At 53.8% G+C, this 10753-nt stretch overlaps 5 protein-coding genes across 5 annotated transcripts; 3 read left to right on the top strand and 2 right to left on the bottom strand.

Moving 5' to 3' along the window:
• Positions 1 to 2: 2 nt before the first annotated feature.
• HETIRDRAFT_424052 (uncharacterized protein) lies at positions 3 to 879 on the top strand (the record flags this gene model as incomplete). The annotated part of the gene is made up of 5 exons (XM_009542754.1): positions 3 to 6; positions 65 to 72; positions 124 to 237; positions 292 to 675; positions 727 to 879. 5 exons carry the CDS (start codon positions 3 to 5, stop codon positions 877 to 879), a joined length of 663 nt encoding a protein of 220 aa, XP_009541049.1.
• A 439-nt stretch (positions 880 to 1318) lies between these two features.
• HETIRDRAFT_166634 (microbial RNases superfamily) lies at positions 1319 to 1792 on the bottom strand (the record flags this gene model as incomplete). Its single annotated transcript, XM_009542753.1, has 4 exons — positions 1319 to 1377; positions 1433 to 1556; positions 1617 to 1647; positions 1710 to 1792. 4 exons carry the CDS (start codon positions 1790 to 1792, stop codon positions 1319 to 1321), a joined length of 297 nt encoding a protein of 98 aa, XP_009541048.1.
• A 954-nt stretch (positions 1793 to 2746) lies between these two features.
• Positions 2747 to 5478, bottom strand: HETIRDRAFT_413449 (uncharacterized protein; the record flags this gene model as incomplete). The annotated part of the gene is made up of 2 exons (XM_009542752.1): positions 2747 to 4264; positions 4318 to 5478. 2 exons carry the CDS (start codon positions 5476 to 5478, stop codon positions 2747 to 2749), a joined length of 2679 nt encoding a protein of 892 aa, XP_009541047.1.
• A 344-nt stretch (positions 5479 to 5822) lies between these two features.
• HETIRDRAFT_443073 (uncharacterized protein) lies at positions 5823 to 7569 on the top strand (the record flags this gene model as incomplete). The annotated part of the gene is made up of 2 exons (XM_009542751.1): positions 5823 to 5934; positions 5993 to 7569. 2 exons carry the CDS (start codon positions 5823 to 5825, stop codon positions 7567 to 7569), a joined length of 1689 nt encoding a protein of 562 aa, XP_009541046.1.
• A 556-nt stretch (positions 7570 to 8125) lies between these two features.
• HETIRDRAFT_30910 (uncharacterized protein) lies at positions 8126 to 10733 on the top strand. Its single transcript, XM_009541994.1, has 2 exons — positions 8126 to 8465; positions 8524 to 10733. Exons 1-2 carry the CDS (start codon positions 8238 to 8240, stop codon positions 10561 to 10563), a joined length of 2268 nt encoding a protein of 755 aa, XP_009540289.1. The 5' UTR covers positions 8126 to 8237; the 3' UTR covers positions 10564 to 10733.
• Positions 10734 to 10753: the final 20 nt, after the last annotated feature.

Below are 10753 nucleotides of genomic sequence, written 5' to 3'. Positions count from 1 at the left end.
ACATGGGTGAGTGATGCTCTTATATCGTTTCCCGTACGCTGCTCTAACTACCATTGAAACGTAGATTATCAGGTAAGAGAGCATAATCTCCCAATACTCTGAGCTATTAAGCCACATTACTAGAATCGTGTCGGTTCGAAATTCGGTGGCGGTGGTGTTGCAGGGGCGTCCGAGAGCAATGTCGACAGACGTGAACGTTTACGAAAACTTGCATTGGAGACGATTGATTTAGCCAAGGTACGTCTATACACTCATCCTGCAGCCTTCTGTCTCGAACTCACCATACTACAGGATCCCTATATTCTTCGCAATCACTTAGGCTCTCTCGAGTGCCGTCTCTGTCTCACTCTTCACACCAATGAAGGCTCCTACCTCGCACACACGCAAGGTAAAAAACATCAGACGAATCTTGCACGTCGTGCTGCGCGTGACATGAAGGACAGCCAACTTCAAGTGGCTCCGCAGCAGCAGACCGTTCAGCGCAAGGTGTTCCTCAAAATCGGACGCCCAGGATATCGTGTTACAAAAGTCCGTGATCGGGACACAGGAAAAGAAGGAATGATGGTCCAGGTGCATCTGCCCCAAATCAAGGCTGGCATTACTCCTCGGAGACGGTTCATGAGTGCTTGGGAGCAGAAGAGGGAGCCACCAAACAAGGCATATCAGTACCTCATTGTTCGTTTCCTTTCCCTCTCTCTTTTCCGTACCACTGACTCCTTTATCTAGGTGGCTGCTGAACCATACGAAACTATCGCGTTCCGTATCCCTGCCCGGGAGATTGAGGACGAGTCTGACGACGCAGGATATTGGAACTGGTCCCACTGGGACCCGGACACCAAGCAGTACAGTTTCCAGTTCATGTTCCGTTTAGGCTATTGATTGTACCCTTATCTTTCTCTGTCACCTCATGAATCTCATCCGCAATTTGATATGGCAGGGTCATGTTTCGACAACTCTGGACTGGTGTGGTTCACAACTGGTTCACAACATTCCTTGCTCTCCTTATGTTCCACGCGAGCTGCATCCGATCAAACGATTCTTTATTATCCATCGATACATGTATGAACAGAGATAAGGTGGCCAGTGCTCATGATACCGATTTGACGGCGGGAATTGTTACTGATGCGGAGAATGCTCTCACACAACTGTTTTCTAGATTCTGTCTCTGGCCTCTTACGGTCTTCAATTTGCAGTAGTCTCGTATGCACGCTTCTTTCATTGAACGAAGCAGGCGATGATTGACTTCGTCATTCTGAGTGCATATTTATTTGAACAGTACTCTTATCACAGAATCACCATAAGTTACATGATGCCTCAATCAGAAGTCGCATTCGACGAAACCATCGTTGGAGGATGCACCAGTGTGCGTCAAGCATGCTGCGTCCATGGTCATCAGAACTCCTACACAAAAGTACTGATACTGGATGCTCACCACAGAAGTCGCCGTCCTCATCGTAGATGACACGGTTCGCACCAGGGCTGCCGCCAGTGTAGACCGAGCTGTGCTCCAGAGGGTATTCAAAGAACTCTCCAGAGCAAGAAGGGAACGTGAAGCCCTGGCATTCGGTGTGTATCAGAGACTGCTCCCAGCAAGGCACTGTAGTCGATTGACTCACCTCATAATCGTGGTACTGGTGGGGGTAGTTCCTACATTCGGCCAAACACTCGGTGAGCTCTTGAATGACTGATGATGTAGAAAAGTTACTCACCCCCCGCCGCCGCCCTCAGCCTGTTGAATGCCGTTCTCGACATCAGACTGAGTGTAAGTTTTCCCTGCGACGATTCCTGGCATCAATGGCCTGTTATAACACCACATCTACAGCTGACTGACCAGCACAGCTGCACCCTCCAGATTGGCGCCGACCAACGTTGGCCGCATGCGCACCGACAATGAACGCGCCGAGGAGGGAAGCGAAAGTGATGAACTTCATTGCGCGGAGCGGGCTGGACGGCGACTGGAGGGAAAATCCTTGGGACATCGCATACCGTTTCCTCGCTCCCTTTTAAACCCCCTCATGGTGGTGTACACCTAATACCAGCCTTCATCACGGCATAGACTCTCCTTCCCTAGAAGGTGTAGAGCGGGTTTACACACGTGTGTAGAGGAGGACGTGCAGCTGCACCATGTGGGTTGTTTTTACCTCTGATGCACCCCACCGGAGGAAATACTACACTGAGATCGAACGTGGTCTTTATCCCTATCATGTGGCCGGTACTATCAAAGTGGAGAGTATCGTCGCTGTCCAACACACGAATGCACCGGATGTCCCATATGGATTCTGTCACGCTTTGTCGTCAAGGTTGATAAAGATAGGCATCGAAGTTTCAACTTGAAAAACCATATGCTACGCCAGTTCTCTGTCGATCAGCTCGTGCGCTCCGGTATAAAAATATCGGAGAGGTGACGAATGAGCATGACCACACGTCCATGCGGATCGAAGTCATATTTATGTTACTGCGAAAACGTGATACAAACAACAGAGCAGATTTGAAAGTGTGGCAGTATATACTACTTGTGCTAATACAAGAGTCTAAAAGAACGTTAGATATCCCAAAAGAAAGCATAGCAACAGAAAGCAAAAGAAACAGAGCAAACAACCATGTACACCATAACTAAAGTCCAGTCGTGAGTATCTCGTAAATGGATAGCAATACATGGTAGAACAACAACAAGACCATATATTCGAGTGACGCACCGATGCCCCACGAGGGCGACTCTGAGAGCTGTATCAACATGCCAAATATATCACCGCTTCCTGCTCAACTTCCTTTGCGCCTTCTGCTTGTCGTCCCTAGCATCTCTCACCTCTCTGATATCCTTCACTTCGCGGATCTCTGTTCTCTTCACCCCTTTACCAAACCCGAACAGAGACAGTACGCCAGTGTGCTGCACCTTCTGGGGTTCAAGTGGGGGTGGCGGTGGAGGCGGAAGCGGCGGCGGCGACTCAGAAGCCTGGGGCTGATGATGAGGTGGATGTGGGATTACAGGTGCACTCTTCTTTCTCAAAAGATTCTTGCCCCCGGGTGTCATCGGCATCGTTTGAGCAGTCATGGGCGGGGGCGACTCGAACCTGACCTCCAACTTTCCACGGAACTTTGTACGGCGCGGAGTCGATTTCGGTTTGTCGATGACGACGTATGGGTCAAACTGCGCGTCCGGATTCACATTGGTCGGTTGGGGGGCGAGGGGCGCGGGCATCACGAGGCGTTTTGGTACATGCCGAGGTGCCGAGTGCTGTTGCGACGAGGAGGAAGAGGCGATAGAGGGGGGAGGAAGATTGATTTCGGGTGGAGGGCCTCCAGGTAACGGAAGGTCGGCTTGCTTCAGGGCCGCGATCAGTTCCGTGGGTGGCATGTATGGAAGAGTTGCTCCGTTCTCGTAGGTGGGAAGTGAAGGCGCAGGTTCAGGTCGTGGGTTTCGAGATACGTAGAGAGATGCATGTCGGCGCGCCTCCCGGGATGAGTGTTCTGGCTCAATGGGAGCCGGAGAGGGCGTGGCATGACGCCCCGGCATGATGTTTTCATGCGCTTGTGTTGGGCGAGGTGATTGAACAAACTGACGAGGTGGAGGGGCATGGATTGAAGGCGGGCCACCATATATTACTGCTTGCCGGCGGGCTGTTCGAGTAGGGCCATCTTGGTGGATACCGTCAAGTGCATTGCCACGGTATCCATTCTCTGGATAGGGACGTCGTGGCTCGGGAGCTGTATTCGACCGCAGTGGACGCGGAGGCATGGGAGGGCTCGGAGCGACAAAGTAATGAGAGTGATTCCCAAGTGCTTGTTCGGCTGGGCCAGGATGATAGACCGGAGCCGCGCGCGGACGAGGAGAAGGAGAAGGCGTTGGGAGTGTGTGCATACTCTCCACAGGGACCTGCCGTCCTAAGTGCGAAGCCGCCGGAGGTTGCCCAGAACGCGGAGACACTCTTGAGGGAGATGACCTAGAGGATGATGGAGGGATATCGGGAACATATGGATTAGGAGATTGCTCGGGTGCAACTCGGGGAAGAGAGACTGGAAGAGTGTAATTCCGTCGAAGGGGGGAGGGCGGTGGGGCGGTGGTGCCGTGTCCATTAGTGGGCTGTGCATTTGTATCTACATTTGCGGTTTGTAGGTAATGATCTGGAGGATATGTAGCTGGAGCGCGCGTCATAGGGAAAGATGGGGAGGTCGGTGAGGGATTGAAAATGGTAGGAGGGAGTATCTGGCCAGGTTTAAGATTCAAAGCCAAAGGATTCGCGCTACGCTCGGGGGAAGGCACATCCTAAATCGAGCGAAGTCAGATGGACTTCATGCATGCAGAGAATGGAGACAAACTTTGCGTCTTTTAGACGACTTCCGCGGTGTTTCAGCATTGGCATTGTGTCCTCCAATCGGATGACGCGAATCTCTCGTGTCGCTCGTCTGGTGAGGTCCACTGGCGGGCGCGTGTGGACCAACAGTTGCGGCTATGAGGTCGTACGGACCCTTGTGGTGGAAACCTAACCCCGTGGGATCCGTCTCGTCCAATTCATCGATACGGTCCAAATCAGCAGGCAGTGCGGTACCAGATGCCCTCTTCGGCCTCAGCGTCAGTTGCTCTTGATTTTCTTGTGGGTCGTAGGAAAGCACAACGAGGGGAGGTTTTTGATCTGCAGCAGATGGCTGAGCATGAACTTCTGAGGACTCTGCATGTGCATCGATTGATTCATCATAGCTAGGAGGGGGTTTGCGATGCGAAGACTTGCGGCGGATGGATCGCTGCGACCGAGCAGCAACCTCCTTAGCAGACGGCCCGGATGCTTCTGATGAGTCTGACGATGACTGAGATGAGGAACCAGAACTAGGGGAAATGTATACAGTCGCAAATTGAGCAGCCAAAGGGGAAGTAGACGGAGTTGCGAATTGAGGCTTCATGCTCCCTGAGTCCTGTGGATCGGGATCTAGATCAGGGTCTGTGGCAGAGAGAGCCTTAAGTTGACGGTCAGGCATGGTTTGTGTCTGCCTACGATGATCTCCAAGATTCTGCGCGAGTGCACCTTCCGACGATGCACGTTTATGGAAGGTAGAATCGCGGGGAGAATCCTCGGCGACAGGGACGAACGACGGCTTGTTAGGCGGAAGCGGGGGAGGAGGTAGACGCTGCCAGTGATTGGGATTGGAAGAGGGGTCGACCGAGAAAGCAGGATCGTCGAACAAGGACCGCCGAAGTACAGACGAAGGAAGATTAGGGGCTAGTCCAGGGGGAATATGAGCAATTGGGGCTTGAGAGCCTTCAACGAACCCTATGTACGGGCTGGAACGGAACAATGGCTGCCATGGCCGAGGGTCCTGCCGCTGTTGTATAGGCTGCCTGGGCACTGAGGATTGTGCATAGTACATGCCTCGTCTGATGGGCATAAAGGCTAAGCGCGACTCATCGTGGACGGTCTGGGGAGAGTCGACCCAGGTAGAAAAGGATGTCTGATGGGGGTATGTCATGACTGACGCCTTGATCATGCACCAGTACACCACTAGCTCGCGGGCCTGAAGTAGACGCTGGGTCAACCAGGTCTTAAAGTCCAGAGACAACAAGGCTCAAAGTGGTACAGAGGAAGAGAAAGACACTTATAGGATAGGGGCCTGCCAACTCGGTGCAGCTCGACCAGATGAGCGCAATATGCTCTGGTGCATGGCCCGTGCTGAGAACGGCTGACGACGGTTGCAGTATTCTATACCCATCACCCAACCCACTCGACGCTTCCCCGGAGTCTTCCCGCCACACCCACCCCTTAGCGCTCACGTGCCTCCCTCGTCTCGCGTTCCAGCGCGTTGTGGTTCCTCATCCCACCCATTCTCTGTCCATGTCCGCCGAATCCACCGCCCTACGCGCTCAGCTCAAGGCCTTTGAGCGCGAATTTCGCGCCAAACACCTTCGCGACCCTGCCGTCGACGATATCAAGAAGGCTGGTTATGGTAACCGCCTGCCTCCCATCGCCGAAGTTCATACATGGCTAATATCACGCATGCGCAGCTGGGAAATACAAGCTCTACAAGGCACTGGTGAAAGCAGATAAAGCCTCCACATCGGCATCTCTCCCATTCCCCTCCTTGTCCAAGCCACCAGCTCGACCCACCACCCCCCCACGATCGCAACCTCGCCCGACCGCCTCCATCATCCCGAAATCACGCGCTGTCACAACTCGGGTCTCCTCTAGCTCCAATCCATTCTCCCCTGTCAAAGATAGAGGGACGAAGAAGCAATCGACGCCCCCTACAGATCGCCTTCCAAATCCATTTGCCTCTCCTCTCAAAGCAAAGCCAGCACGACGTTCATCTCCCCGACCCCTTTCCCCTGATCCGTTCCCGCCCTTTGAAGAGCGTGAAAAGGCCACCTATTCTCAGCATGAACCAGGCCCGAGTAACCCGGTAGCAAGAGCACGGAAGCGTCTCCGCGGAGAGCCTGTTTCCCCATCTCCCATGAAAGAGAAGAGGCAGCGCGTCGACTCCTTTCCTGTCCTTCCGTTCCCTAGCTTCACCGCCCTTGCCGCGGCCGATAGTGATGACGACGATCAATTACTTGTAGAACAAGCCAACTCGTTTTTTGTCGCAGATTCTCCTGTCAAAGCCGCCCCGAAAGGTAAAACGTTCAAACTCCTTTTCGAGGAGGAAGTGCCTCTGCGCTCAAGTTCTCGGCCAAATGCGAATGCCGGACTTGCTCGATCGAGGACCGCTGCAGCCAATGATGAACTGTTTAGGTCAAACTCACAACGTGCTGGGAGCATGTCCAAATCTTCAGATGATGCCGCGTCCGATGACCATCATCGATTGCCGGAGATGAAGCCTGTGGGTAAAGGCAAGAATAATGACAGCGCACAGAGATCGAAAGCCAAAAAAGAGAGACGGCTACACGTCAACGGTTTCACCTTTGGCAAGGACAATCTTTTTGCGCCTGCTGATCTACCGGAGGAGCCTTCTACTACTTCTAAGCCGGGTCTGCCCTCGCATCAAGAGTTTGGAACGAGAGCTCTCGGCAAGGCGTCGATGAAACGGCCGCTTGTGCAAGCCGAAGACGAAGCTGTGTCCACGTCCGAACTTCCTCTCCTACCACCATCTCCGCCTCCCGCGAGTGGAAGCTCAAAATATAAAGTCAAATCGAAAGCCGCCGGACGGAAGAAGCTCAAAATGGTCACAGAGACGCAAGATGACGAGGATAACAGCTCGGAGGATGTTAGCGTCAAAGTACGCGACTGGAGTAGGCGGAGGCATGTCGAAGTGAACGATTTGGATCCTGATCTCATGTTGCGTCTACGCGCTGATGGCGCATTGCGCGAGGTCCCAACGCTGGGTCCGGCTAGCGATGATGATCCTGGTGGATTCGAAGTCCACCTCCCAGATCACCTCCGGCGCATGCTGGCCATCTCGCCTTCTAAAGCGCGCGATCCCAACGAAGAAGGAGTTGTTCGTGAGCTGCTGTATGGCCAACGTACGACTCACTATGACGGCGCAAGAGGCGGCGATATATGGGAAGTAGGGGAGCTTGGCCATGGAACGGAAGGTGAAGAGGACTGGGAGGGTGAGCCGGTACCATGGGAGACGGGCGAGCTTTGATCCTGCCCTTTGTATGTGTATGTTATTTAGTCTCTATATGATTTTGGACTTTCACCCCTTAGCTCAATTCAGAACCTAGGTAGCTGTGCTTACCGCACGCAACACTGGCATGCACCGTTGTGTTTACACGGGACACTGGCGTGCGATCTTTCCCCTCGCCGAATACAGAAATTAATATCGAAACGAGATGCCCTCTTGGCTATGTCGTGTATAAGATACAAAGCCTCACTGCTCACGCATTTAGATCATCCGCCTCGCGCCATCTCTACTGAAGCGCCTAAGCACGCTAATCCTTCACTGTCTTATCACCCACGAGCATTCATACATACGTGGTACCCAAGTCTCGTGTTTCGATCAAACATCCACACAACAAGGTGTCATCTCCATGTTAAGCTGATGATAGTCTCGCGCGTCCTGCGCCTGGTTGATGCTGCCTCTGCTATGCACCCACCTCGCCCTAACCTGCCCCCAGCCCACCTCCAACGTGTCTGAAGCACCGTTAAGTACTTTTTATGCTTGACATCCGCAGCCTTCAAATGCCCCAAACCTCTTCCTGGACCGAACGCGTCCGTACTCTCTCCAACATCTCCCTGCATCGCCGCCCTCGTGAATTGCACCGCCAGCCGTCGACCGCCTCCTACGTTTCGTATTCCGTATACCGCCAAACCATGGGCCCCAGTATTTTGAGGGACGCTGAAGTTACTCGAAAGCTACTCGAATATGTCCTCGATTCGCAGAATGGAAAGAGGTCTTTGTCGAGGATGGCGAGGACGTGCAAGGCTCTCTGCGAGCCGGCGTTGAACCTGCTTTGGAGGGAGATGGATTCCTTGATCCCGCTTATTTCATTGTTTCCGAATCATCTATTTAAGAGGACGAGACGTCCTGGCTTAGGCTTGGTGCGTACTGCAATAAACTTGAAGGCTCACTTGTGTCTCGACTGAGCATTGCATGCAGGCTGCCATGCCGGTCGAAGAGGACTGGAACAGACTTATTGCATATGGGCAGCGTGTGCGACGCCTTACTTACGACGAGAGCGCCAAGAGCATCTCTCCCTCCATCTTTCCCGTTCTAGAAGAGCATCGTCCCAGGACGTATATTCTTCCCAACCTTACCACCCTCATCTGGCGTGTCGAGACTCCCGCGGGCCTGGATCGTTGCCAGCTTTTCATGAACCCTGACCTGCAAGGCCTCGTGCTGGAGATCGGCACGCGCTTCCCGCAGCTTGCGACCTTCTTCACCGACCTTTCACTTCACACGAGGTTGACCTCGTTGTCGGTCGTGTCACCCACGAATCTTCCGGATGACTTTCCGCGCCTTCTCGCTCCCCAGACAGACTTGGAGAAGCTCTCGTTGGTGGCTCCAGGTGCGCTTTCGCCCGGCGTAGGCAAATGGGCTGCATCTCTTCCGGCCCTGCGCAGTTTGCAGGTCGACTTGACAGGGAGATCTACGATAGCTGTGGAGGGGTTTTTCGACGACATTGAATCGAGGTCAGGATATAGCACTCCGGGATCTCCCAATGCAGGCGAAGATATCGATTTCTCGAGCATCAGGAGGTCGACTCTGAAATTGACAGGCGACCGCGCGCCGATCAGAGGTGCCTTCATACCGCTGCGCCATTTGCATTTAACAGGCGAAGTGGCGAACGTGGTGGTATTTTTGAGACATGTGGCGAGTCCTGTCTCGCAGATGGACTTGGTCATCGAGGACCCATTCGACAAAGCAGATTGGCAAGATCTCTGTATCCTGTTATCGCAATCGTTTGGCGACTCGCTGCAGTCGCTGCGCGTATCTGCGAGTGGAGCATCGCGTTTCGCCGATCTCGTCCGGTCCACTTCTAGAGGAGAACTCGCAGCCAAGCGTTTGTCTTTGGACAGTTTGTCGACTTTGCCCGCTCTGGTGCGGCTCGATATCGACCTTCCAGAGTCGGTCATCTTCCATAACTCCGATATCGCCAAGCTTGCAGAGGCGTGTCCGAACATCGAGATCTTGCGACTATGCCCCGTCGCACGCTTCCCGATCTCGGCAGGTCCTCCCAAGGTCACCTTGGAGGGCCTCGCGCATCTCACAGCCAACTGTCGACGTCTTCATACCATCGCGATCGCCGTGAATGGCCAACCCGGGAGCAATGAGATCTTCGAAATTCCTGCATCCTCACGATCTCTTCTCCGCCTGCACGTCGGTCACTCGTGGGTCCGTGACCCTCTCCAGGTCACGATCCTCTTGTCCCATCTTGCGCCCTACCTCGATTCTTTCAAATGGTTCCACGAGAAGAACCGACCTGGGTTCATTGAGACGCACGCACAAGGCTGGGCACGCGTTGCAGAGATGCTTCCACACCTTCAGTCACTGCGCCTTGTCGAACGCAGAGCGGCAGCGCAGCAAGTGCCAGACCCTCCGGCGAAGGTGAACAAGGCCGTCGATGCTACTCCCCTGGTGGTCAGCAGAGGAATGTCGGCCGTCGTGAGGACAGCAGAGGCTGAGATCCAATTCGCGCCCTCGACTATGAGCCGATTCGTCGAGGCGAAGCCAGCTCACCTCTCCGTGTCGGTTGAGGCTATACCCGCCGTCAAGGAACAAGAGATCGACGCTGTTCCTCCCGTCTTCGAGCAGTCGGTGGACGCTACGCCCTCGGTCTTCTCGCAAGGGATCAATGCAATCGTTGAGACCGCAGCCAAATACGTCGATGCTTCCATCTATCCTGAATTGAAGATGGCCGACACGCCCCAGAGAACGTACTATCCGCGATTGTACGTACCTCCGGTGGTAAGTGGCGCAGTGTCACTGGCCTGGAAGGCGATGGTCTTTGGGCCCAATCTCATGACCTCTCGCCTGCACGACATTTGGTCGTTGACGCCCTTCCGCGTGTATGCACACAAAAACGAACCAGCACGGGAAAAACTGGCCAACGGCGCCACGGAAACTGAAAAAGGAAAGGTCGGCGTATCAAAGTTGAACGGCACTAGCAATGGCGACATCTCCCCCGTCTGTATATAACTCCCTCGCCTTACCTTACTATGGAACCCGGTTACTTACTGCTACGCTTATGGTGCCGATGTAGGACGTGTCGGACAGCGCGCTTGACCCCCATACCACATATGACTGTATGAATTCTGACGACCATGTTCCTTATGATAATCATGCATCCTCTCTTGACATACCTTCCACCTCAGAAAGAGAGCCCTCC

This window comes from Heterobasidion irregulare (assembly GCF_000320585.1).
Source record: "Heterobasidion irregulare TC 32-1 unplaced genomic scaffold scaffold_01, whole genome shotgun sequence".
Taxonomy (NCBI): Eukaryota; Fungi; Basidiomycota; class Agaricomycetes; order Russulales; family Bondarzewiaceae; genus Heterobasidion; species Heterobasidion irregulare.
The sequence above is the reverse complement of the archived record's forward strand: the minus strand, read 5'-3'. Positions and strand labels throughout refer to the sequence as shown.

Bases quoted from the DNA above. Each gene is read 5' to 3' on its own strand.
- HETIRDRAFT_30910 (XM_009541994.1), top strand. From the start codon at position 8,238: ATGGGCCCCAGTATTTTGAGGGACGCTGAAGTTACTCGAAAGCTACTC. The intron at 8,466-8,523 runs GTGCGTACTGCA...CATTGCATGCAG, and splicing joins GACGTCCTGGCTTAGGCTTG to GCTGCCATGCCGGTCGAAGA.